General features: G+C 64.1%; 9 protein-coding genes across 9 annotated transcripts; 4 read left to right on the forward strand and 5 right to left on the reverse strand.

Moving 5' to 3' along the window:
• Positions 1-1,563: 1,563 nt before the first annotated feature.
• On the reverse strand, positions 1,564-3,992 carry JCM10292_004813 (uncharacterized protein; the record flags this gene model as incomplete). The annotated part of the gene is made up of 9 exons (XM_076646349.1): positions 1,564-1,660; positions 1,731-1,820; positions 1,918-2,381; positions 2,442-2,658; positions 2,726-3,027; positions 3,092-3,213; positions 3,285-3,512; positions 3,578-3,836; positions 3,909-3,992. 9 exons carry the CDS (start codon positions 3,990-3,992, stop codon positions 1,564-1,566), a joined length of 1,863 nt encoding a protein of 620 aa, XP_076508105.1.
• Positions 3,993-4,778: 786 nt separating this feature from the next.
• On the reverse strand, positions 4,779-5,954 carry JCM10292_004814 (uncharacterized protein; the record flags this gene model as incomplete). Its single annotated transcript, XM_076646350.1, has 3 exons — positions 4,779-5,247; positions 5,308-5,458; positions 5,519-5,954. 3 exons carry the CDS (start codon positions 5,952-5,954, stop codon positions 4,779-4,781), a joined length of 1,056 nt encoding a protein of 351 aa, XP_076508106.1.
• A 304-nt stretch (positions 5,955-6,258) lies between these two features.
• PCM1 (phosphoacetylglucosamine mutase PCM1) lies at positions 6,259-8,245 on the reverse strand (the record flags this gene model as incomplete). Its single annotated transcript, XM_076646351.1, has 6 exons — positions 6,259-6,332; positions 6,399-6,921; positions 6,985-7,422; positions 7,495-7,884; positions 7,946-8,063; positions 8,148-8,245. 6 exons carry the CDS (start codon positions 8,243-8,245, stop codon positions 6,259-6,261), a joined length of 1,641 nt encoding a protein of 546 aa, XP_076508107.1.
• A 93-nt stretch (positions 8,246-8,338) lies between these two features.
• JCM10292_004816 (uncharacterized protein) lies at positions 8,339-9,331 on the forward strand (the record flags this gene model as incomplete). Its single annotated transcript, XM_076646352.1, has 4 exons — positions 8,339-8,378; positions 8,960-9,061; positions 9,149-9,216; positions 9,296-9,331. 4 exons carry the CDS (start codon positions 8,339-8,341, stop codon positions 9,329-9,331), a joined length of 246 nt encoding a protein of 81 aa, XP_076508108.1.
• A 1,780-nt stretch (positions 9,332-11,111) lies between these two features.
• On the forward strand, positions 11,112-13,943 carry JCM10292_004817 (uncharacterized protein; the record flags this gene model as incomplete). The annotated part of the gene is made up of 1 exon (XM_076646353.1): positions 11,112-13,943. One exon carries the CDS (start codon positions 11,112-11,114, stop codon positions 13,941-13,943), a length of 2,832 nt encoding a protein of 943 aa, XP_076508109.1.
• A 285-nt stretch (positions 13,944-14,228) lies between these two features.
• Positions 14,229-16,629, forward strand: JCM10292_004818 (aldehyde dehydrogenase; the record flags this gene model as incomplete). The annotated part of the gene is made up of 12 exons (XM_076646354.1): positions 14,229-14,233; positions 14,322-14,532; positions 14,599-14,744; positions 14,838-15,106; positions 15,230-15,314; positions 15,371-15,536; positions 15,595-15,862; positions 15,925-16,017; positions 16,087-16,145; positions 16,269-16,304; positions 16,404-16,486; positions 16,560-16,629. The coding sequence occupies 12 exons, from the start codon at positions 14,229-14,231 to the stop codon at positions 16,627-16,629; spliced, it is 1,491 nt and encodes a 496-aa protein (XP_076508110.1).
• A 509-nt stretch (positions 16,630-17,138) lies between these two features.
• Positions 17,139-19,818, forward strand: JCM10292_004819 (uncharacterized protein; the record flags this gene model as incomplete). The annotated part of the gene is made up of 4 exons (XM_076646355.1): positions 17,139-17,148; positions 17,208-17,340; positions 17,478-18,022; positions 18,083-19,818. 4 exons carry the CDS (start codon positions 17,139-17,141, stop codon positions 19,816-19,818), a joined length of 2,424 nt encoding a protein of 807 aa, XP_076508111.1.
• A 228-nt stretch (positions 19,819-20,046) lies between these two features.
• Positions 20,047-21,095, reverse strand: JCM10292_004820 (uncharacterized protein; the record flags this gene model as incomplete). Its single annotated transcript, XM_076646356.1, has 5 exons — positions 20,047-20,075; positions 20,202-20,241; positions 20,305-20,418; positions 20,484-20,591; positions 20,763-21,095. 5 exons carry the CDS (start codon positions 21,093-21,095, stop codon positions 20,047-20,049), a joined length of 624 nt encoding a protein of 207 aa, XP_076508112.1.
• Positions 21,096-21,373: 278 nt separating this feature from the next.
• Positions 21,374-25,116, reverse strand: JCM10292_004821 (uncharacterized protein; the record flags this gene model as incomplete). Its single annotated transcript, XM_076646357.1, has 9 exons — positions 21,374-21,502; positions 21,593-21,706; positions 21,776-22,580; positions 22,653-23,567; positions 23,638-24,177; positions 24,251-24,502; positions 24,562-24,664; positions 24,729-24,904; positions 24,998-25,116. 9 exons carry the CDS (start codon positions 25,114-25,116, stop codon positions 21,374-21,376), a joined length of 3,153 nt encoding a protein of 1,050 aa, XP_076508113.1.
• Between the last annotated feature and the right edge of the window lie 234 nt (positions 25,117-25,350).

The following is a 25,350-nucleotide window of genomic DNA, read 5'->3' on the forward strand; positions in this document are numbered from 1 at the left end:
GCCGAAATGGCCGTCTCCTGTCCGCGGATTCGTCGGATGTTCCGTGCGACCCTGCGCAGCTCGCCCTCGGCTACCTGCCGGACGTTGCGGCTGTTTCGCCTACCATCTGTCATCGCGCTCTCGCTCTTTCGCCAGCAGCCTTGAGTTGCTGCCTAAGTTCCTGGCGACCATGGCGACGCCGTCTCGTGCTGTGCAGATCGCGAAGTTCTGCAAGCGTGAGATTCCTCAACTGACAGATCCTGAACTCAGTGGACTCGGTACGTCAGCCTCTAGTATGCACGGAGCGCATGGCGCTTTGGAGTGGGTTGCTGATTGCGTCCTGTGCGCAGAAATCGAAGGCGAGTGCATTGCAACTTCCGTCTCGCCTGCCAACTCACCTACGAGATTGCAGGGCACGCCCTCCTTTCTAGCCAAGCAAGGCCGGGTTTCAAGCCGGCAAAGAACGAAGAAAACCTGAACCAGCACTACAGGGCCGTCGTGCGTTTGCTCGACAGATTGCGATCGATCTTCTGAGGCCTGTCGCTCCGTTGCCGGCCCGCTGAGCCACACCTTTACAGATCGTCGAGTGCGAGAAGCGCATCAAAGAGGTCGAAAGGGAGGCCAAAAAGATTCACCACATGACGCTGCAGAACTTGTCAGATCTCGAGGAGCTCGGTGCGCAGGTCGTCTCTCATATAAAGGCTCAGCGGCTGAAGGAGTAGAGAATATACCCGGCAGCGAGGCGGCGCATGCACATCTGCAGGAATCGGTGGATCAGCGACATCTTTGACTGCGTGGATGGAAATCCCGAGCTGGTGCGCCCCATCGACACCTTTTTAGCGCGCCCGCTGAACCTCTTGGCAATCAGTACGCTCGTCGCGAGCACTTGTACAAAGAGGAGGCTCGAGAAGCCATGAAGCATCTGCAGGACGAGGATCCAGTCAAGGCCCGGACAGCGCAGCTTCTCGTCGACGTGTCGCTGCGCAAGGCGCGTGATGCGCGGGACGAAGGCGATGCAGCCAGGAACCTTCGGTCTTCCACAGGTGCTTCTCACAGTCTCGGAGTTGCCCGTCATCTCCTTGGACTGCGCGCTCAACAGCGCTACCTCGGATCGTACTAGGTTCCTTCCTCACATGACGTATCTTTGAAACGTGTCTCGCACTCTCGTCACCTGCGTCTCAGCTCAGCGAAGTCGACCGAGAGTCTTGCTGTCGCAAAAGACAAAGCTTCCGCGCAGGCTCGCTCACTGCCATATGGATCTCGTGGCATGACTGTGGCATGTCAGAGTCGATACCTAGTGTCTTTTGCACGGACAAACTCGGCAGCCACCGCGCAACTAACGAGATAGCCAAGGGGAAGACGCGAAAGAGGAAGGGAAAGGGTAAGGAGACCCGTGCAAGGAATAACGGCAGGACTGCGCAGACTTTTGACTGAATGAATGAACAGACAGTAAGGTAAGACTAGAGTGGACTTAGTGCCTATGCAACGCAAACGGACGGACTAGATGGGCAAGACAGGCTAAGGTGTCAAAGCGGAAGAGGTGAGAGTTCATCAACTCGCGCGGAGCGACAGTGAACGACCGTGCTAGTCGTCGGCGTTGACGACGCGTAGCTCGCGTTTCGGCGCAAGGCCAGTGCTGATGAAGGTCTCCATGCCGGCCGTCTCCTGCTCGACGTCGTCGCTGCGGACACAAGCGAGTTTCAGTCGGTCTCAGCGTGCGCGAAAGAGAGTGTGAATGATTGAAGACGCACCTTGCTGGTCCGACGTGCTGCACCGACCCGCTACCGCGACGGTCCCAACCGTACGGCGGGAAAGCGCTTGATGAGAACGATTCGCGAGCGCTGCGAAACACAATCATCGAGTCAGTGTCGTGCCCGCGCGCTTTAGGCATGCTCCGAGGCGCAACTGAAGGGGGAAGAGGGGACCGGCCAGACGCACAAGCCCTTCTCGTGCACAAACCTCCCGTGCCCGCTGCTCGAGCTCCCCGAGTTACTCCTTCCCGCGACCGCCGCCCCCGCGAGCGCGCGCTTCTCCGAGTCCTCGGCCTCGCGCTGACGCCGCCTGTGGCGCATGAGGAGGAAGGCGAGGAGCGCAAAGAGCGCGAGGCCGACGATGCCGCCGACGACGCCGCCAGCGATTGCGCCGACGTTGGTCCCGTCGCTTCCGCCGCCGTCGCTGCCCGTCCCGCCCGAGACATCGCCTTCGGGTCCAGTCGACGACCCGTTCGTCGAGCCCGACGTGTCCGGGTCGTTCGTGCCGTCGCCGCCGGTCGCGGAGCCAGCGCCCGACGTGCTGAAGCCGGTACCGATCCCGCCCGTCAGATTGGCGACGAGCGCGGGCGTGCTGAAGATGCTGTTCGGGCGGTACTCGCTCTGCCACTCGAACGACGAAGTGTTGAGGACCTGCGCAGTGCGAAGGTCAGTCTCGCTTCGGTCGCGCAAGGTTCGAAGAGCGCGACACACGAAGATACCAGGCTGCTCGCACAGCACATCGTCGCGGGTCAAGCCGCCGACGACGACGAGCTGGTTGCCGGACAGCGCGCACTGGTGACCTGCTCGGCCGGTTGGCGCACCGGGCAGCGTGCCCACGTCGGTCCACGTGTATGTGTTGTCCTGAATCGTGAGGATGTACAAGTCCGAGTCTCGGTCGGTTTGGTTGATGCGCTGGCCGCCATAGACGCTGTAAAGCGCGCAGCATCGTCAGCCAGGGCATTTGAGGAAGAACGAAGCCGTCGGCAACAACGTACATGATATGGTGGACCTGCTGTCCGTGCACCTTGGCGGATCCGCGCACTGCGCAGTGGTTGATCCGCGAGCCGACCCTCGCGCCAAGGGTCGATTGCCTCGTCCAGCCCGCCGCGCCGATGTCGTAGACGTCGAGGACCGAGCCGTCTTCGACGTACTGCGTCTGCGTCGCGCCGCCGATCGAGACGAGCACGCCCTTGTTGTCGGTACCGAGGTTTGGGACGTAGGTGAGCGAGCCGTCGGCGCGAGAGAGTGGGTTCGTTTGCGGTGTCGAGCTGTTCGAGGTCTGCGCGTTGGACGAGTACTGTGCGCAGCGGGCAAAAGTTCGAGGTTAGACAATGGATGAGTGATGAGCAGACGGTGCGCACCGAGGTGATGTTGCGCATAGTGCGCGATCCGAGGTCAAATTCAATCATCGAGTTGAGGTAGATCCGCGCAATCTGGTTACTCCATCCCTCGGTCGTATGATCGTCTTGATGTCCATGGCTGTCTGCATGTGCGAGGTGACCCCCGTCAGCTTCTGCATTTTAGTCGACCGCGAGTCGGACATGAAGCACGCACAGTACGCGACGTTGTCGCCGTCTGTGCCCTGGCCCGGTACGATCGCCGGCTGTCCCTCTGCAACATTCCCGACCTCATCACCCTGCGTCTGCACGACCTCCCACTCGCCCGCCTGGATGTCGTAGCGCCATGTCCGCGCCGCGGGCGGCGGGACGTCCGGATTGTCGGACCACTGCCCGCCCCACTGATACAGCGAATTGCCGTCGGCGGACGCCCACATCGCTCCGACTGTCGGAAGGAGTGTCAGCGGGTCTTGGTCGGGCGACAGAGGCAGAGGAAGTTAGCAGGCGCACGAGAAACGGCGGGTGGATTGATTGGGTCTCCGGAATCGGGCTGGACGAGCGTGAGCGGCGGCGTGCCGGTCTGCCAGCTCTCGTCGAGCGGGAGCGACACGAGCGCGTTGGTCCACCAGTTACTGACCTGGTCGCTCGACAGCTTGGCCTGTCCGCCCTGGTACCAAAGCGTCGAGGCAGACGAGGTGCCGTTGGTCGATGCGCCCGCCTTGTTGGCGATGGCCATCTGCCCACTCCAGCGGAAGCACGGGTTCGGTTGCTGCGTGCACTCGAGACTCGTCAGCGTGCACAGCCGAGGACGAGGTCGAAGCGCATGGCGGGACGGACGCACCGGCTGTTGCTGCGCAAAGGCGGGAGTTGCAGCCAGGGCAACGAGCGTGGAGGCTGCCGCCCACGACAGAGAGCTCGAGCGCATTGCTGCTCTCCTGTCCCTCGAGCGTGGCGAGACAGAGCGCTGAGACGGAGGTGTGGGATGGCGATGTGGGGCGGACGACGGCTCGCCTCGTGCAGAGTGGCGCATGATGCAGGCAAGGCGGTGTCCCGGTGAACTCCTATCTACGTGAGACGGCAGCAGAAGCAGGCGAGCGTCGCAGGGAGAAGAGGCGAATGAAGGAAGAATGAAGGCACGGCGGCGGTTGGAACACTCCTCGCGCACGGCGACGACGCTGGGCAATTTGCAAGGTGGCGTGTGCCTCTCTCGATAAGCAAGTCAGCAGGCACACCCCAGCTCGCGCACTCCTTGCTCAGTGTTCTCGTTGCCGTCACTCGTTCCCCCTTCCCAAGAGCCGCAACCCGGGAGCCGGCACGCTGCGACCAGTCCAGCCCCAAATCTTCTCGCTTGGGCCCTTGTACCAGACATCTTCGCCCTCTCGGCAGGCCCGCCGATGGTAACCAAAGCTTGTCTTGCGCGCCGGTCAGCCTGCCGGAGATCGCTCGAGGCCAGTGGCAGAAGTGGGCGCGACAGAGACAGCTCGCAACCTTGTACAGCCAACCGGTACCTCTTCACCGGCTCAGCACAGCACTCCGGGTGAGCGCAGCGCACAAGTCAAGGTAGAGTGGAAGCGTAGGCAAGCTCGACACGACTTCCGGCAAGTTGAGAAGGCCGCACGAAAGGCTTGCTCGCACTCTTGCCCGGACCTCGTCAATGACAACGCGCATGTGCGTAGCATCCGAATTCGCGTTGAGTACCGGTGCTGTCTCCTCAGTCGCGCCTCGCCGCGTTCTTGAGCCTCTTCGCAATCTCGCGGAACTCGCACCGCGGCGGGAGCATCGCATCCGGCGAGCCATCGGCGTCGTCGTACCAGATCACGGTGATCTCCTTCTGCTTGCACGTCTGGAGGAAGTTGTCGAGACGCGCCGGCGTGAGAGTCCAGGACGAGGCGGTGTCGGAACATACGCCGCGTGGCAGCAGAATTGTCTGCACGGGGGCGCGAGGGATCAAGTCCTGCTCCAGGGTGTCGAGCGCCAGGTCGGGATGGCGACGGGTACGGCCGATACTGGGGACCGTGGTTGTGTCGAGCAGGAGATGGCGCAGGTACGGGAGAAGCGCTTGTTCTGCAAAGGTGGCGTCGACTTCGAAGGAGACAAGCAGAGTTATACCCGTCAAAAAGTGCTGAACAGAGTCTTGCGAGTCGCAGATATCCTCGTAAGTGAGCTGAAGAAAGTCGAGTCTGTCGAAGGTAGCCAGAGCTGTATGCCAAGGGAGGGGATACATTTCGGCGTACGCGGACCTCAAGCTCGGCGTCGTCTCGGGCTTCAGCAGCTCATCCGGGCCATCGCCGCCGCATTCCACGGTCGTCAGATCGATGAGGCGGGGCATCGTGTAGTCTCCCCCTCCAGTGGTGACCTCGACGTTGTACAGGACGAGACGCCAGAGGTCAGCTTGGCGAGCACAGCCGCTTGGTCAGCTTAGAACGAGGGTCGACGAGTGCAGGCACGCACGAGAAAGCAACGCAAGATCTGACAGGGACACTTCATCCTCGTCAAAGCCCTCTTCCGCGAACCACAGGTCGATGAGCCACAGTTCCTCCAGTCGCGCGAACCGCATCGCCAATTTTCCAGCGCTGCACACCTCACCCGTACCCTTGAAGCCGATCACGAGTAGTACCTTGACCCTCCTGCAGTGCGGTGCCCTCCCGAACGCGTCGACCACCATCTTCGACACGGCCTCCGAATCGACGCGGACGACCTTGTCGAGCAGCGGCCGTGCGACGCTGTGGAAGAGCTTCGAGACGCGGCAGCACGCGGCGAGCGCGCTCTGGCGCGTGCAGTACGCGGGCGTGAGCGCGGTGAGCGGGGCAAGGTGCGGGAGGATGAGCGGGAGGAGGTCTTCGAGCGGGAGCTGGGGGGCGCTCGGAGAAGGCGGGCGAGAGATCATTGGACTCGGAAAGACTGGAGCGAGAGGCACGGAGCGCGAGTGAGCGAGAGCAAGTGGACAGACTAGGAAGGAGGAACGAGGTCAAGGAGATGGCCCGAGTCGAGGCGAGCGAAGTGCGATGGGCGGCTGAGCGAGTCAACAAAGCCAAAGCGAGAGACTTGATAGGAGAGCGCCTACCTCGATTTGTGTGAATGCGGTCAAGTGTCTGTTTCGAGTTTGCGACTGCTACGGAAGGAACAGCGGGGGAACGACGAAGGGAGGTATCACGGGGCAGTGAGGGTATGTGCAGCCCGAGAGAGATGCTCTAGAAGAAGCTCGCCGGCTTCGGGCCCTTGCCCGCGAGCGCGTGCACGATCCCAGCGACCTTGTTGGCGAGTTCTGAGACGGGACAGTCGGAGTCAGCGTCGGGCGCGACCGCGCGAGTACTCAAGGAAGACCACGCACCATCCGCCGTCGACCTCGTCGCCGCCTCGGCATACACGCGCACGCAGTCCTCGGTCCCGCTCGGGCGGACAAAGCTCCTCCCGCCGACGACCTCCTTGACGGCCTCGTCAATCTTGTCCTGCAAGCCCGCGGGCGTGTCGACCTTCCTCTCTGCGTCCGACGTCGTGAACGCGTGGCGGTCCTGTACGAGGACCTTGACGAGGCGGTTCGGGTAGTCGGTGTAGGCCGCGTCCCACTGCGCGGGCGTCCACTGGCGGTGCAGCAGCACGACCTCGACGAGGAGCATGTCGCTGATGGCGTCGCCGACCGTCTGGTTGATCAGGTCGACGAGCGCGCGCAGGTTGGCAAGCGCGGCGGCCGCAGAGGGCGAGGCCGGCGTGTGCGTGTTGATCGCGGCGAGCGTCGAGGGCGAGAAGAGGACCGTGCCGTGGCCGTTCGCCTCGAAGTAGACGCCGATGTCGAACGACTCGGCTGCGTGGTGGAGGTGCTTGACACCGGTCGGGACGCACTGCACCGGAACGCCCTGGAATAGCTAGCGGGTCAGTCGGGCGGGACAGAAGAGCACGAGATAGAAGTTGCTACGCACGAGGACCTCAGTAAGGTACTTGGTCGAAGCGCCGTTGGCGTATGCGGTCTGCACGACGCCGACCTTGACGCCTAGTCCTGCGTCCTTGACGAGGTCCATGATGAACCCAGCCGCGAGGCCAGCGATCTTGTCCCCGTCGAGCAGGTGGAACGTGCCCGTGCCGTCGGCATAGTAGAAGACGATGCGGTCGGCGTCGCCGTCGAACGAGGCGTAGCGCTGCCACGGCACGAGCTCGACGTTGCGCGGCGGGCACTGCTGCGTCTTGACAAAGTCGGCGCCGCAGTTCATGTTGAGGTTGCCCGCGAGCGTGTGGTTGTCCCGCACGGTGATGACGGGGAGGAGGTCCTGCCCGACGACCTTGAGGAACTCCTTGAGCTTCGGCGCGCCGACTCCGTTTGCGCAGTCGACGGTCAAGGCGGGGAGGAGGTGGCGGCCGGTCTGCATTGTCGCAGTGTGAGTTGAGAGGTCTCGACATGTGCGTGTGCGGAAAACATGAAAGCCCCAACGCACTGCCAGAGTCGTCCAGGCGGTCGCAAGCTTCTGGTAGTAGCCCTCGATGGTCGGCTCGCCGTACGCCTGCGGCGTGCCCGCCGTGTTGTAGCACCGCACGAGGTAGTGCAACTGCGGCGTCGTGACGAGGCCAGCGTTGACCTGCTCGGCATCGAGCGCGGTCAAGCCGTCGACGACCGCGCGAACCAGGGTGCGGCACGAAGGGCGCGAGTCGTGCCCATAGACGACCTTGGCTGGCTGCGAGAGGTCGACCTCGGCGGCCTGGACCACCTGCTTGAGCGTGACAACGAGTGCCTCGTCCGAAGGAGCGTTGGCGAGCTGCGTCGCGTAGGTTTCCCACGACGAGTGGAGCATTTCGCCGTGCGGGTCGACGAGCTTGACGCCGTTGTCCTGCGCACGTCAACAACATGTCAGTGAAGTCTTCAACGGAGTTCCTCAGGCGCAGGCGCACCTGCTCAGGGTTGTGAGACGCGGTGACCATGACCCCGATGGTCTGTCCGGCGAGTTTCTTGCTGCGGAGGGCGGCGAGGAGGCCGACACGGAACATGGTACTGTCAAGAGTGTCGGCACTGTCATTGCGGACGGACAGTCAGTGCTCAGGAAGTCAGTGCGCCGGGGTCAAGCGAGGTTGAACGAGGAGGGACGAGACGGACTGGGCGCGGAACCCGGCGGTGCCGTACGTTGCAGGCGAGTTGGGGTGGCGCGGGTGCGCGGCCGAGGCTGTGCGCACTGCCTGCTCGTTCACGCTCATCGTCGCTGCGGGAGACGAGAGCGAGTCTGGTCGAGAGCAACCCGCAGGATCCCCCGGTTCGCCCTCGTCCTCACCCGCTCGATCCCGCCCAAGATGGCCCCGCCGCAGAGTGCCATCCCCGACAACTTCCTCGGTCAGTCCCGCCGTCTCTCTTTGCGCTCGAGCGACCCGCAGAGACCCCGCCGTCGTCCCACACCGCCTCGCTTCATCTCTCTCGCCGAACTCGCCTCGCGGGCTTTCGAGAGCACTACTGAGCGTGCAAGGAAGGGTCGCATGGTGCACTGTGCGCCCGGCCTACGACAAGACCGGGTTGCTTGGCCAGATTTGCCCTCCTCACGGTCGAGCCAAAGGGCTGCCGACCGTTCGCCCAGCGCTGCAGGAGGGCTGAGCAGGCTCAGCTGGCTGTCGGGTGCTCTCAGGTGGAGGTACTGGTCCATTGGCGGGGCCTGCGTGGCGGTGCTTGCGTCTGCCGCCTCTCGTGCGGCTCTCATCGCTCGAGGGCGACGAGGCGATTAGGCTCGGGTCTCTGCCGACTGACGGCGGTGGAGCACCTGCTCAAGATCCCTGGACTACCCACGGAGATGTGCCGGGCCAGTCGCTGACCCGCTTCTTGCCCTCGCCCAATTCAACTACCTCGTCCTCCCGACCCTCGCCTCACATGCACCCGTCTCGTCACCTCTCTTGCCCCGTGCGCCTCGGTCCGCCGACGAGCAGAGATCAAGGCGGCGCGCGAGGAGAAGATTCGCCAGTCGTGGATCGGCGTCATGGAGGCCAAGCTCGTGCGCGAGGAGCTGCAGAAGTGCTGGCGGACCGAGGGTGCGTTTGGCCTCCGTTCTCGCTCTCCCGCGCTGCTGCAGGTGAAGCAGACGGAGCTGATCGAGCATTGCGCGCTCGTCGTTGCAGGCGTCAACCACTACGAGGTGTGCCACCCGCTGACGGAGAAGTACCTCGACTTGCTGCGGACAAACCGGGTGCGTCTCTCCCCCTCAACGCCTCGTCGAGCTGGCGCTCTCTGGTGCTGACGAGCGAATGCGCTCCCTGTTCGTGCAGGTCGAGGGCTACATCAAGCTCGACTTCAATGCATGAAAGACGGGATAGACGTGCGGACCGAGATGTAACGGAGGCGACTCTACCTGAGATGCTGCTCAAGCAAGCGGTTGAGGAGAGAGACAACTGCCCAGAGCCTGACAGTGTTGCGCCTCATCGCTAAGGAATGACCAGCCTTTACGGCAGCCGTCACGGCACTCGCATCAACCTCAGAGCCCTCCGAGCCGCATGGGAGGACCCAAGTGACGCATTGCCGCCGAGACGTACCCGTTTGCGCCGCTCTAATACGACCACCAGCGCATGCGGCCAAGCGCCTGGTCTGACGCGGCGGTGCGGTGATCTCGAAGCTTCAGTCGATCCCACTCCCGCACGGTCAAGTCGCGGGCCGTGATCAGAGAGCCGGATCCCGGGGGAGCGGGCGAGCCGAGTGGCCGCACTGCGCACAAGAGGAGCACCGTGAGAAACCACATGGCGTACGTGACTCGACGTCGAGCCGCAGGAAAATCAAAGAGGGGGGAAAGAGACGACCGCCGAGCAGGGGACTCACCAGAATGTGGCGCGATCTGCATCTTGCTCGTGCGCTTCACGCCTATGAGCATAGTGTCAGGATCTGTCACCGGCCGGCCCGCCAGTCGGGACGCGGCGGAAACGCACATGGCGCGCGGTTCCACCAACGTTTCTTGCCCGGCTCTGTGCGCAGATGCAGCGCGAGCAGTTCATCGTCTGTAGCCTGCGGATGAACTTTGCGACACTGTCGGAGAAAAGCTTGTCGAGCAACGCGAAGAGCTGACGGTGCGCGCGGATGCGCGTCGAATGTCAGCCCGGCGGAAGCGTGATGTGGTCCGATTGAGCTCGACGCACCGTAAAGGTTGACCCAGCGATCCCACCGGATGTCCAATAACTTGCGATACGCTTGTTGTGCAAGCGCACTCGTAGCTGGATCGACGTGGCGTCGCAAATCGTCGAGACAAGCGAGCCGGTTTGCATCGTCGGCCTCGTCTTGATCGAGGATGGTCCACACGTCGGGGTGGACGCGCTGGTAACACTCCTCAAAATCGCAGTTCCAGCTGATGACTCGATCAGGACTGGGCCAATGCTGCTGCTCTTCGAAGTCGAAAAAAGGCAGGACGAGGTCGTTATAGAGGACGCCGAAGGGGAGCAAGTTGTTGCAGTCACGACGCGGCGTCGCAAAGACGTCGGAAGAGAAGGACATGGCGGACGAGCCCATTCCTGGACGGCTGCGCCCGATGCTCGCGAGGTCAGCCACGTCTCGTCGGTCCCAGTCGCTGTGCCTCACAACCAGAGAGGGAGCCAGGCTCACTCTCTGTGAGGCTCGTACCAGTAGCAGGAGAAGATGCAAGTGGAATCGCTCGAGCCACGGCAACAATCTCGGCGAGAACGGGACGACCAAGGAATGATTTTAGGAACGATGAGCGACGAGCGGGAGGGCGAGGTCGATCCGTTCAACGGTGGAGCGAGTGCACGGCAAATGAACAAGAGCTCTGATTCTGCAGCACTCCAGCCGGGGTATCGGTGCGACGCAGACCGCTCGGGGAAGAGAGCGGTGTGAGGGATAGACGGCAGCCCGGTCCACGCAAGCGGGCGCAGCGTGCCTTCGAGCGGCAGCAAAGGGGCCAACGAGCAGCTCGGCGGCTCCAGCCGCGATTGGCGGGACGAGTCGAGTGAAGGCGAAGAGCAAGAGACCGGGTCACCGAGGAACACACGGCAGACTTTGGCTGGAACGGGCAGGATCGCAAGTACGTACGATGGAATCACCTCTCTCTACCCATCCGATTGACCTTTGTCCCTCCCGCAGACGATGGCTCCTGCGCTCGCCTGCTCTGCTCGCCGGGCGATGCTCTCGGCTGCAGCAAGCACGCACGCTGTGCTCGACGTGCTGGCACCAGCAGCTTTCAGTACTGCACCAGTGGCCTCTGCACGCCCGTACGCGAGCCAGGCGGCTCCCTCACCGGCAGCTGCACTCGCTGCCTCGACTTCCAACGCAAACCTTCGCACCCGGCAGCAGCGCCCTCCTGCGCCCGCCAAGCACGCCCACTCCGGCCAGAACGTGCAGAAGAAGCGTTCGAGCACGCCGCGCACCCCTCGCCGTCCGCCGCCCCCATCCGCCGTCGACCTTCTCTCCGAGATCCGCGCCGCCTCCCCTTCTTCCCGCTCGACCTCCGCCGCAGACGCTGCCGCAGCCCACCGAGCGCACAATGAAGCCATCCTCTCGCTCAGCGAGGGCATCGCCAAGCGCCCGAGCAGCTACGTCAAGGCGTTCGAGCGCGGCTGGCTCCCTCTCCGGCGAGCGGGGCAAGCAGCCCGCCTCCGGGCCGAGGACGTGGCGCGCGTGCTCATGGTCACGACCCGCCACATGCAGCAGCACCCCGACGGCGAAGGGACGCGCTGGGCCTGGGCCGACGTGCGCGAACTCGTCCTCTGGCTCGCCGGCGAGAGCGACTCGCGCGCCGTGAGCGACTGGGCGTGGAACTCGCTCGGGCAGGGGTGGGACGGCGTCGCGCGCGTCGTCGAGTTGTATGAGCTCGTCGCGCGAGGCGAGCACCTCGCTCTGCGCACCGGCGACAACGCACCAGATGCGGCGTACAAGCCGTCGTCGGTCGTCTTTGGCCCGACGCAGCGAGCCCGTGCGCGGGACGAGAAGATCCCTGTGCAGCTCTATGGCGCTTATCTCTCCGCGACGGTACTCCTGCGTTACCGCGAGTCGCCCTCTTCCCGCGCCTCGTTCGCTTCCCTCATTCCCTCCTTCCTCGACCCGTCCGTCCCGCCCCTCGCCCCCATCCTCGCTCGGCATAATCACTTCTCCGCCGACTCGCTCCTCTCACGGCACGCGACGAGCGCACGCGGTTTCTCCCTCCTTTTCCCCTCGGCATCCCCTTCGTCGCTCGAATCGCCTCGCGCCGCGCTGCACGAGCACGTCATCTCGTTCCTGTGCCAGGCGTCCCTCGCGCAGCGGTACTACCTCCGCCGCGAGTCGCCAGGCCTCGAGGTCCTCGTACACGCCCGCACGAGCTTCCGCAAGGGGCAGAAGGACGACGCGCTTGCGCTGTGGGAGTCGGTGCGCGAGGCGGTCGAGAGCCCGCCGGAAGAGGTAGGGTGGATCAGTACGGAAGGGTGGACCGCGTCGGCGCGGGACAGGCTGATGCGAGGCGAACGGACGGTGAGGAGCGGGGCCGAGGGCAGCCTCACGGGCGAGCCGTTAGCAGAGGAGTCGAGCGCCGAGGACGCCTCCACCGGCGCCGCACTCGTCGACGAGACCGCTCGCGAGCCCCACCTTGAAGACGACGGGCCGACCGCGGCGCCTGTCGAAGCCGCCGCAGCACCGCTCGAACCGCTGGCGCCGGCAACACTGCACCAGGCGCTCGTCGCGTCGTTCATCGCGGGCTTTGTCCGTGCGCAGGCGATGGAACATGCCCACGCAATCTGGACGTGGCTCGTCACGCGCACGCCGCCGCTCTCGCCCGGCGTCGTCTGCTGGAACGGCCTCTTGCACGGGTACGCCGCGCGCGGCGAAGTCGCGGCCGTCGAGTCTGCGTTTGCCGACATGCAGCGCGCAGGCGGCGAAGTCGAGCCCGACATGTACTCGTGGCTCGAGCGCGTCGAGGCGCACTTTGCCGTGCGCGACCCGGACGAGGCGATGCGTCTCGCGCGCCTCATGATGCGCGACCGCCGCGTACTCGCCGAGCGCGAGCGCGCGGGCGAGCGTGCCTGGCCAGAGAACATGTGGAACCGCCTCATCAACGGCTTGCTCGCGTGCGGCCGCAAGACCGACGCAGAGGCGCTCCTCGAGGAGATGGACAAGATGGGCACGCCGCCGACGACGGTGACCATCAACGGGTTCCTCAAATTCTACACGCGCGGCAGCAAGCCCGACCTGCCCTCGGTTGCGCGTGTCCTCAAGGTCGTCTCGGACCACGGGCTCGAGGCCGACGTCTTCACCTTTACGATGGTCCTCCAGGCGCTCCTTTCGGCGGGCATGCGCGACGCCGTGGCACGCACGATCGCCGTCATGGAGCAGGCGCGCGTCAAGCCGAGTGTGACGACGTACGGCGCCATCATCAACCACCTCGCGCGCTCGGGCGATAGCGAGCAGCTCTCGGCGGCGGTGCAGCTTCTCGACGAGATGGAGTCGAAGCGGCTCGCGACGAACGAGGTCATCTACACGTCGCTCATCCAGGGCTTCCTCCGCGCGATCCGCACGACTCCGCTCGCGTCGCCCGTCGCGGCTGAGAACGAGGACGGGCAGCACCCGTACTGTCTCGCGGCGCTCACGCTCAAGCAGCGCATGGAGCGACGCGGCATTGCGCTCAATCGCATTGGCTACAACGCCTTCATTGGCGCCGGACTCTCGCTGCACTCGGAGTGGGGCACCGAGCTGGCATTGCGCCTCTACGCCGAGCTCAAGCGTCTGCGCGCGTCGGGCGCCCCCAATTTCGACCGCAACATGCCCGACGGCGAGAGCAACACGGTCTCCGACACCTACTACATCCTCCTCGATGGCTTTGTCAACATGGGCGATTTTGCACGCGCCGAGGCCGTCGTGCGCGAGATGCGCGAGACGGGCTTTGTCGTTCGCAACCGGGGCTTGCAGCGGCTCGTAGACCGCGTCATGCGCAGGGGCTATGGATACTAGCGACGGTGAGCAATTGACAGTAGGCGCCCGGACGGCTTCCAGCGAGAGGGGATAGGGAAGGAAGAGGAAGAGCATGCCTGCGGTGCAAACGAAATGGCCGAGGCCTTGCCGAGGCGGCCTGCGTGTCGCTGCCGTGGCGACTGAAAGCACTTGCCGCGTGCGGGAGAGCGAGTGGGGGTCACTCCGAGCGGGGCCTCTGCCCGGCGCGCGCAAGTCCCCACTCGACCTTCCCAACACCTCCCCTACCTCTCACGCCCCAAGCCGTGCTCTAGAACACACACGAACATGCCGTAAGCACTCTCTGCAACGCCTGCGCGACCCTGCAGCCCAGCTAACGCCGTCACGGCAAACCTGCCTCCACACTTCGGCCACCTGCAGCTCTGTCGATTCTGGTTCTTCGGCCTTCTTGGCTACCTCGCCGGTCCCTGGACTGCTCAACGGCAAGCCCTTTACGAGCGGGAGCGGTTCGTACGACGTCAAGGACCCGCACGACTCGAGCAAGGTTATCCACTCTGTCTCGTCCATCACTGTCGACGACGTCCCCAAGGTCGTCGATGTCGCCCACAAGGCGTTCAAGTCGTGGAAGAAGGTGCGGGTCCGGCATGTCCGCCGGCGAACGGGCGAGGTATGCTGACCCTAAAGTCCGCTCATGCAGTCGTCCGTGGTCGAGCGCCGCAACATCTTCAACAAGGCTGCGATGATCCTGCGCGAGCGCTTGATGGAGTTTGCGCAGAACGAACACGAGGAGACGACTTCGACGGTGGGATGGGCCGCTTTTGACCACACTTTGGCCGTCGAGTCGTGCGTCTTTCGCTTGCTCATGCATCAACCTGTCCATCAAAGATGAGCTTCCTGGCTTTTGAGTCGTCTCCTGACGGGCATGTGCTGATACAGGATCGAGGAGGTCGCCGCTGCCGCATCGAACGCTCTTCGCGGCGAGGTTGCGACGACCGAGTCGCACCAGCGCGCCTACATCAACCGTTGCCCCTTCGGTGTCGTCCTCGGCATTGCGCCTTGGAATGCGCCTGCGACCCTCTCCCAGCGCGCGGTTCTCCAGCCCATCATGGCGGGCAACACGGCTATCCTCAAAACATCGGAGATGTCGCCGCGCACCCACATGTACCTTGCCGAGATCATGCAGCAGGCGGGCCTTCCCGATGGCGGTGAGTTGCGCTCTGAGAGTCGCGGGCAGCCGTGCACTCGCACCTTCTCCCGAGGTCCCGCTTGATGCAAGCGGGAAGGCGCAGTGTCGAGCATGTGCTGATTGTGCCCATGCTACCACGCAGTGCTCACAATCGTGCATGTCGCGCCGAAGGATGCACCGGCAGTGACGGAGGCTTTGATTGCCCATGATGCGGTCATGAAGGTCAAGTGAGAAGCTGCTCGCTCTCTTTTTCTCAAACGTGGTGCTGATATTGCCTTGACAGCTTCACCGGCTCGACTCGCGTCGGCCAGATTGTCGCACAGACCTGCGGCAAGTACCTCAAGCCGGTCGTGCTGGAGCTGGGCGGCAAGGCACCTGCCATCGTCTGCGAAGACGCCAACCTCGAACATGCCGCCAATGCCGTCAAGTTCGGCGGTCTCTTCCACTCCGTGCGCACTTCCTCGCTGTTGTTCACGGATCTTTCAGGCTCATCACGGCTTGCTGCAGGGCCAAATCTGCATGGCGACCCAGACCGCCATCGTTCATGAAGCTGTTGCCGACAAGTTCCTCGCGCTCCTCACCGCGAACTACCCCAAGGCATCAAACGACAAGGACGCCGTTCTCCGCGGTCTCTTCACCGAGACGAGCGCGAAGCGCGTCAAGGAGGCCATCGAGGATGCCGTCTCGAAGGGCGCGCAGATCATTGCCGGCGAGAACAAGCTCGAAGGCAACGTCATCCAGCCTTGCTTGCTCAAGGGCGTCACCGAGGACATGCGTACGTCTTGACGTGCCGGCTGGACCCTTGCGGGAACGGACAAACTAACTAAATTGTCGCAGGCATCTACCGCGAGGAGATGTTCGCTCCCGTTTTCAGTGTGCTTACCTTCAAGGACGACGAAAAGGCTATCTTCTATGCCAATGACCACGAGTGTACGCAGATCTCGTCACTTGTTCTGCTTGGCGAGAATCAATGCTGACTTTTTCTTCCGCGCTTTACAGACGGTCTCGCGGCTTCTGTCTTTACCAGCGACATTGACCGCGGACTGCGCATTGCTGACGTGAGTGAGCACCGCCGCATGAGCAGCAGGACAGCACTGACCCTGTCGCTCAACCCTTGCCTCGATCGCCTGCACTCGCTCTTCCGCTGCGACTTTTCACCCTCCTTGCCTCTCTTTCTACAGGAGATCGACTCGGGCATGGTCCACATCAATGGAGCAGTGCGTCAGAGCCTTCGAGCTTAAGGGGCCTGGTGATGCGGCGACATGACGGGGAGAAACGCCCGAACCGCCTACTGACTCGCCGGTTTTCGCTACCAGACGGTCCACGACCACCCGCAAGTTCCTCATGGCGGCTGGAAGCGCAGTGGTTTTGGGAGGTTTAACGGTATTGAAGGAATTCGGTGCGTCTCCGGCGCTCAAAACGCACTCCGTTGGTGTCTGGCGCTGACTGCCGTCGTTCTCGCGCGTCCTCAGCGAGTTCACGCAGACCAAGTCGGTCACAATCAACTTTCCGCACGCTAGCTACCCTGCGCCGTCGTCTTAAGGCGAATGGTGCGTGATTGAACCTGTATATGGCTTCAGGGTCAGAACCGTCTGCGATTCGAAGTGGTCAGAGCTCCGCATCATGTGTATCTGAGCGTGCAAGTCAGTCCATACCACATATGCAAGCTCTGTGTGAGCCTGTGCAAGCTCAAAGGCGGAAAGAAGGTAAGGGACGTGATCAAACAGGTATCGAATGGAAGCAGGGGAACACACGGAAGAGAGAAGAGTGCGACATTCCTCCTTCGAGGTTCTTGGGCTGTCGCGCCGTTTCACAGACACCTTTAAGTCCCCGTAGTAGCTCTACGTCCCCAAGTATGCTGATAAACCTTGCGAGCTACGGCGCGAGGGGGCAGCGAGTCGGTTGACCTCGAGTCTTTCCGCTCACGACAGCGCGTCCAGTGCAGACCCGGCTGTGCAGCTGCACAGGCACAGTTCAGTGCTGCTTAGGCGAGCAGCGTCTTCTCGCACTGCCCACTCGGCCGTCCAGCGGCCTCATCAGCTCGAGGCGAGATGGATCCTCGTGCGCCTCCCACAGATCTCCCGGATGCTTGCGGTACTCATGAACAGCTTCTTCAACAGCACAAGACCCTGCCATCGTGTCGGCGCAGCGCCCGCTTGCCGTCTACACGCGGACGCAGCTCCTCTCGCTCTACACCTCCCCGCTCGTCCCCAACAAGCTCGACGGCATGAAAGAGTTCGAGGATTGGCATGGGTCCGTCGCTCATTCCCGCTCGGCATCGTGTCGGACTTGCACTAACCCGCGCCGCCCTACCTCGAATCGCCGACTGCGGCCCGCACGCTCCGACCGACCTGTACTCGCTCGTCCTGCCTGGATCTGCGTGACGACAGCGAGTTCTTCGAACCTCCGTCACCCCCTGCACCGCAGCGTCACGGCCTTCCCAGTCGCAACTCGGAGCGGAGCGAGCGTGGTGAGCGCGGTGAGCGCAGCACGCCTCGCCGTCTGCACGGCGACGCAGCCAACTCGCCCTTTGCCAACTTTGGTCGCTTCGGCGTCGATGGCGGACTCGGAGACGGATCGCTCGAGCCGCGCCGCCGTGGCCTGCGGAGCGCGAGGGACGCGGCGGACAGCGCCGACAAGGACCTGGCGCCGCACCTGCGCGGCGCAGGCGAGCGCAGCAGCCTGCGCGACAGGGGCGCCGCCGGTGAGCCGAGCAGCCCGACCAAAGAGCCGCGCGGGTTAGCGTTCGGCAGCGAGCGCGAGCATGGCGAGCGGGGCAAGTTGAGGAACGGGGACCGCGAACTTGGCTCGAGGCGTGGCGAGGCGAACCGCAGGAGAGACGAGATCGACTCGGGCGTTTCGAAGCGCGACATCCGCAGGGGGCTTGGTCCGGCGGACGAGGGCGGATGGAGGAACGTCGGCATGACACGAGAAGGTGCGTCGTTCTGCTTCATTGATCCGCTTTCCGTTCTCACCGAGAGTCTCTCTCTGACAGAGCGCGAGAAGCGCCTCACGCGTAATCATTCGTCCACATCTGGCACCCTCGATTCGTCCCGCCGCGAGCGCTTCGAGCGCGAACCCGCCTCGCGCTCCGGCCGTCCCGCTTGGATGGACGAGGACTCGCCTGCTGCGTCCGGCAGCGGCTCTTCGCCCGCATGGATGGATGCTCCTGCGACCGGCAACCTCTCGTTCGATACCGACGAGCACGTTCGCGATGGCGCAAAACGCCGCACTTCGCCGAAGGAGAAGGAGGATGCGCCTCCGAAGGCGAGCGGCCTCGCTGCGTTCAGCGCGAGCAGTGGCAAGGGCGGCATGGACAGCCTGCAGGCGTTTAAGGCGCAGATGAAGGAGCGCGAACGCAAGGATCGCGAGCGTGAGCTCCGCGCGGCGGGCCTGCCTGTCGAGCGAGACGATCCGCCCGTGACGTCCCCGCCTCCCGGACTGGAGCACGCAGCGTCCAAGTCAATCTTCGAGGATCTCGGTATCTCGCGTGCGACAGTCTCGCCGCCCGGTCTCGGCGGCGCGACCGGAGCGAGTGCCGAGGAAGGCGGCAGGTCGTCGCGTTTCGCGCGCTTCTTCGACGGCAAGCCGTCCGGCTCCGCACAGGCGTCGCCGCAGCCCGCCGCGCAGCAGCCGCCGGCGAGCGTCTTCGGCTCCCTCATGGCCGGGATGGGCGGAGGGTCGTCCAGCGCATCAAGCAGTCCTGGCCCGAGCAAGGAGGATACCGACAGCATGGCGCGCCTTCTTGGCATGCTGCAAGTATCGGGCGCGAGGGCGTCTTCTCCGCTCGTGTCCAAGAGCCCGTCAGCGGGCTCGGCGGCGCAGCAGGCGATGTCGCCTCCCTCCATCCCGTCGCAAGCGCCTTCGACGGCCGCTTCTCCCGCTCCGACAGCGTCCTCGACCACGCGGACGGACGAGGGCCGCTCGACGAGCCGCTTCAACTTTTCAAACAGATCGGCTGTCGCCTCCCCCGCCGCTCCGCAGGCTCCCTCTCTCCAATCGCCCTTCCTTGCCGCCGCTGCTCCTCCCGCTGGCTTTGGCCTCCCTTCGCCGGGTGCGCCTTCGCCTGCGGTGTCGCATGAGCCGCGTTCGCCGCAGCAGCCCCGCCCTGCTCAGTCAAACGGCGCGTCTCCGCCGATGAACCAGGGTCGAGGCACCTTTTCGCCACCTCCTCCGCCGCCAGGCATGCCGCCTCAATTCTTTGGCGCCGGGGGCCCACAGCGCTTCCCCCCGCCTATGCCCGGCCAGCTCCCACCGGGCATGCCGCCCCCCTTCGCTTTCGGCCCGGATGGCCGCCCCATCCCGCCGCCCCCTCATCCGGGCATGCTCCCGCCCTTTGGCTCGCCGAACGGCCCTCCGCGGCCCAACGGCCCCCTCTCACCGCCTCTCGCGAGCCCGAACGGCCCGCCTCCCGCCCTCTCGCCTGGCGCAGGGCCTCGCCCAGGACAGCCGCCCTTCTTCCCCGGCCCGCCGCCGCCGCATCTCATGTTTGCGCACGGCGCTGGCGGCATGCCTCCGCCTCCTCCTGGCGGTATGCCGTTCCCTCCACCGCCTCCGCCGCACTTGCAGGGTCGCATGGCCGGTGCGCCGCCCCCGCCGCCGATGTTCACGGCGGGCAACAACCCCGGCGCCGATCTGATGGCGCTGCTCAACTCTGGTGCGGGTGGCCAGCGCATCGGCGCGGACGGGCCGCCGCAGGGAGTGCAGGTCGGGCAAATGAGGCCTTCGTGAGACTCTGTAGCTTGTCCTGTCCTCCGCATGGTCTCAGATCCTTCTCTCTCTACTTTCGTCTCCTTGTGTCTCCGTAGTCGCCTTCTCTCTCTCGCAACCTGTCGATTCTCTCGACTAGTATTGGGCGTTGTCGCGGTCTGATGATTGTGAAAGCCGGGACATTTCGCGAAAGCATGGAGTACACAATTGTGACAACAACAGGCAGACCGGCTAGTCCAGGCGCATCGCTCAGATCGCATTGATGGCCGTCCCGACCGCTTATCCGCGGACGTGCATTTGCACCGCTTGCCGGTAGTGCCAGTTGCAGAGCTGCGGGTCGGGCGGATCTTGCAATCGGCAGGCCTGCGCGCTGAAAGACTTGCCGTGCAGCTCCTTGAGGAAACGGTCAATAGGCTTGAAGGCATGAGGGAAGTAGCGACCTTCCTGTTCGTCCTTCCTGGTCAACCTGCGGCACACGAATGAAGAGGGCAATGGCGTGCCACGCACGTGGTAGTACAGGGACCAGTCGTACGAGTAGTACAGCGGGCAGAGCCGGTTGTCCATGAGACGGCCGAACGAGACGTCGTACAAGTCCGTAACGCCCAAAAGCTGGTGGTAAATCTGCCGGAAGTAGATTCAGGCAAGGCAAGAAGGCGCGCCGAGAAATCGCGACGTCTCAGACACACACCGGGTCTCGAGACAGGAACAAGATGCGCAGCCGTGCAGCTCGAGGGCAGCGTTTCGGTGAAATAATCGCCTCCGTCGCGGCCGATCAAGTCCAGAAGAAATGACGTCTATTGAAGCCGTGCATCAGGCGATAATATTACGAAGGCGCAGCGAGGACCTACGTGATGCGGGCTCTGGTCGTTGGAGAGCGTCGTTTCTGAAGCGTCGCCGAGAATTTCCCTGGGTGTGTACGGGCCCTCCGGTCCGCGCGACTCGGTGAAGATCTACTGTCCAACCACTGTGGTTGACCGACAGTCAGCAATCCCTGCGAGACTGTCGAGTTTGAGAGACTCGCCGGGAACAAAGCGAAAGCGTGTGGGCCAAGGCGCCGATGTCAAGTCTAGCTGTGGTGCGGACTCTTCGTCCGAGTAGAGCACACCCGACTCATCGACAAGTAGCTGCGCAAGGAACTGGACAAAGCCCAGTGTGTCGTTGCCGCTTCGAGCGATGAAGTCGAGCGGGACATGGACCTCGAGGTCGGCATGCGGAGCGAAAGAGACAGAAACAGCGTCTGAGTTGCGCCAGTAGGCCATGAGTGGGCGGTACTCCAGCTCGTGCTCGCGCGGAGCCATCTCTGGAGTGAGAAGGAGGAAGGAGCGAGGCGTGTTCAGCAGATTTGCCTCGGCGGCAAATGTAGTCTCCCTTACAGGCTGTCGCAGTCTCGCTATACTGCAAGCCTAGTCGCTTCCCTCCTCCTGATTACGCCGGCGACTCGATTTTGCTAGTGGAAGAATGCAAGAAAGCTACACAGCTCGACGGCGTGCACGACGCAAGACAATGGGACGCGAAAGCTACTGACGGGATGACGAATGGACGAAGTAAAGTACCCAAGCTGTCGACGCTGCCCAATTCAGACAAACTTTGCGGCAAAGTTCAGCCACCCCATGTACGTGTTGGGCGAATACTCGACCTTGCGACCAGACCGGCGGCCCGACGTTGTCGGCATCTCGTAGCGCGGGAGCTCGGGATGGGCGATGTCCTATGAGCAAAGCGCCAGGGTCAGCATCACGGCGCAGATCAACGGATGGCAGTCGGTCGCTTCAAGCATTGACAGAGCACGCTGGCGCACCTTTCTCCGTTTCTTCGCACCGCCCACAATGAAGCTGCGCCACTTGCCGATTGCCGACTTCAGCGCCGCCTCGCGCGTGCCCTTGCTGTTGAGCCAGGCGAGGAGCGAGTCGAGCTGCAGGTCCAAGAAGGAAGCATCAGTCGCGCGCACGAACGCGGACGAGAGGCAAAGAGGGCTGCTCACCTCGTCGTCGTCCTCGAAGAAGGCCCACTCGTTGGGCCCGAGAAGGGCTGACGGTTCGGCAACGACCTCTTCGCGCACCCTGCGCTCAAGCATGGCCTTGACGCCCTCGTCACCCTTGCCCTTGGGGTCGCTGATGGAGTCCCAGTCCTCCTCGCTCGGGCCCTGGACGAAGAGTCGCCCCGAACCGTACACGACGTTGTTGCCCTCCTCGTCCAGGACATCTGAACCACCAGGCTGCACGAGGTCCATCCCGCCAACGCCGTCGAACCACCAGTAGCGGCAGTGGAAGCGGTCCTTGCCGAGCGGGCGGCAGCGCGACACGTTGAGGTAGCGGCGGAACTCGCGCTCGGCGACGTCGTCGCGGCGTTGGTTGTCGCGCAGGCGGTCTTCAATCGAGAGCGGCGCAGACGGCGTCGACGTCGCCTTGGCGCCGCTCTTGGGCGTGCCGGCGAGACTCGACCGACCTCCGCTGCGACCGCTGAGCTTCTCGAGACGCTTCTCTTCGAGCGCGGCCTGGCGGCGCGAGAGCGAGCCCGTCTCGGAGGGAGCGACAGAAGACTCCGCGTCCGAGACAAGCTGGTCCTCCTCGTCGTCCTCGTCGCCGCCTCCGGCACCCGGTGGTGGTGGGGGCTTGACAGACCCTTGGCGCGACGGCGTGCCGGACTCGGACGGCGCGCGCGAGGGGCCGCGAGAGTCCGCCTCGGCGGCGGGCGTACCGTTCGCGGGCTTGGGCGCGGAGCCGTCGCCGTTGGGGATCGCAGCGCCCGACGAGCCCTGCGCCTCCTGGATCGCCTTCTGCTCCAACCTGCAGAGAACGTGCGAATGCGCGTCAGTCCCGTGTGATGATGGGAGTAATTCAGGGACGGCGACAACGCACAGGCTCTTGCGCTCCTTGTTGTGCTCGGCGCGCGTCTTGCGCAAACCCGTCAAGCGGCTCTCGCACTCGTCGATGTAGCCGCGCACCGCCTTAGAGCCCATGACGAGGGTGCACAGGTACGCGATGATCTCGAGCTTGTCGTCGAGCTCGAGCGTGAGGTACTGCTGCTCAGGGGACGTGCCGAGCGGCTCAGAGCTCCCGCGCCGCGACGACGGCGCGTGTGCAGAGTCGCCATTCTCCTCCGGCGCCTCCGTAGCCGACTTGTCTCCCGACTGGTCGCGCTCGGCGCCATTCGCAGCCGAGTCACCCGTCTGCGGCTTGACATCCTCGTCGCCCTCGGCGCCCTCGACAAAGTCGTAGTCCTGCTCGGGCAGGTTCGGGTGCCCGGCAAACAAGTGCCGCATGATGCGCACAAAGTTGTCGAGGTAGATCGGCCCGCCGCGCTGGCACACGGCGCCGATGAGGTGGCGCTCCCACCCTTCGCGCCCCTCCGAGTACTTGAGCTTGGCCTGCCGGTCCCACCGCTTGGCGTACGAGATCCCGAGCCGCACAAGCTTGTTGAGCTCGCTCTGCTCGTACGCAATCTCGCCCCCAGCACCGGCGCCCGCGTCGTCCGCATCGCCCATCTCGCCTCCGAGCTGGTCCTCCCCCTCGCCACCATTCGGCGTCCCCTCGCGCCCGTCGTCTGGCACGGGCGTCGCATCAGCGCCAGTGCCGGCCGCAGCGCCGCGAGCTCCGCCGTGCTGCGACGAGACGGCTGTCGTCGAGCCGAGCACGCGCGAGTTGTCCGTCCCGATCACGTTGGTGAGGGACGCGTGGATCTCGGTGAGGAGGACGCAGCGCGGAGACGTCGTCGAGTGTGCGAGAGCGTTGGCGTAGTCGTCGACGGTGAAGGGCGAGAGGTTAAGGGGTTTGCTGCGAATGCCAGGGCGAATCAGTGTCGACTCGGGCTTGCAACATGCGCTCGACAGACGGAAGGACGCACCAGAAGACGTTGAGCATGTTCCACGTCTCGATGAAGCGGTCAAAGCTCTCCGCCGGAACAGGCAGCGCGCGGTTCGGCTGCGGTTTCGGCGGGAGCTGCGGCAGCTCGGCATTGACGCGGCGGAGCACGCGCCCGTCGTGGATCGACATGGGGTCGAGGTCGAGGTCCTCAATCGGGTACTTGATGGGCTTCTTGGGCTCGACGGCGGGCTTGGCCTCGCCGTACGGCGTCGCCGACCCGCTCGCTCCTGCAGCACCTCCGGCCGACGCCGCTGTGGCCGCCGTCTTGCGGCGCTTGGTCGGCGCAGAAGAAGTGCCGTCGCCGCCCTCCGGACCACCCGCCTTGCGACGCTTCGCGAGCTTGGCCTCCTTGGCCTGGCGGTTGCGCTCCTCGATGTCGTCGCTCTGCTGTAGCGGGATGTTGAAGGCGCGAGCGATGGAGGGCTTGACAACCCAGGGAGCACCGATGGCGGCGTCGCGCATGAGGCACTCACGCAGGTACCGCTTGAGGATCGACTTGGAGAAGGCGAGGCGGTCGCGGCTACAAGGTGTCAGAAACGGCGAAGGTCAGTCCCACTCTTGCTCCGGTTCTTTCGTAATGGTGGAACACGCACGAGAGTAAGCGCGAGCCGACTTCCATCGTGCTTCCTTCAAACTTGTGCTCCTCGTCCATGAGCTGCAGCTTGTACAGGTACTCGTCCGGGTTGTCTTCCGCCTTTGCCCGCTTAGCGTCGGCGTTCATGTCGATGCCGAGTTTGTGCGCGATCGCCTCGTATGAGTCGGGCTCGGCCGAGGTCGAGGGCTCCGCGGCGCCGGCTTCGCGGACGCGCTGCGGCGGGAAGACGGACGAGATTTTGGCGAAGTATCTACGGCGCAAAGGCACGTCAGTATCGCGAATGGCAGAAGACGAGACCGGGGGGCTCACTTGTCGCCGCTGAGGTCGACAAAGACCTTTTCGCCGGGGAAGTAGCGGTCCTTGTAGCGCTCGTACACGAGGTCGACGAGCGAGTCGAGGCGTCCCATAACCTCTGCGGCGATTGTCGCGATGTCAGTGATTGCTAGCAACACTCCCAAAGCGTGCGCGAGACGTACGGAACTGGACACTGGCGAGGACTCGGCCCTTGAGCGGGTCGGGGAAGCGCTCGCGCACGACCTTGGACTCGGCCTTTTCCGACTGGAGAGCGTTGAAGTAGTCGAGGCCTGATTTGCCCGAGTACTCGCACTGGAACTGGCGCGTGAGGAGGAACGTCAGGCGGGCGGCGTACGACCTGCGAGAGGGAGAGAGGGCAGAGTGAGCGGGATTGACATTGAGGACGAGTCGTCCTGGCCTGCAAGATCAACAAGGGACTGGCAAGACGGACTCGTAGTCGAGAAAGATCTCGCCGGTCGCCTTGAGGAAGAAGACGTTGCGGTTCTGGTCGACGCCATCGAGGTTGGGAAGCGGAAGCAGCTGGACGGGGCGGCGGCGAAGGAGAGGCATTGCTGCGTCTTGAGCCCAGGCAAGCTCGCGAGCGAGTCACGGCCGGGGAAGGAACGCGGGTGGGAAAGAAGGAAGGGCGGGGGGAGCGGCAGGCTGGGGCGGAGAAGGCGACGAGGCGGTGCTGCCGGCGAGCGGAAGCGCGTTGCAGCGAGTGCCTGCAGTGCGCAGGGGAGCGGCGAGGCGAGGAGGGCAGGCGCCGCGGCGAGGTGGGCGCACGCGGCGAGCTGGGGTTGG

Source organism: Rhodotorula paludigena (genome assembly GCF_050403205.1).
Source record: "Rhodotorula paludigena JCM10292 DNA, Rt_paludigena_JCM10292v1_ctg4, whole genome shotgun sequence".
Classification (NCBI taxonomy): Eukaryota; Fungi; Basidiomycota; class Microbotryomycetes; order Sporidiobolales; family Sporidiobolaceae; genus Rhodotorula; species Rhodotorula paludigena.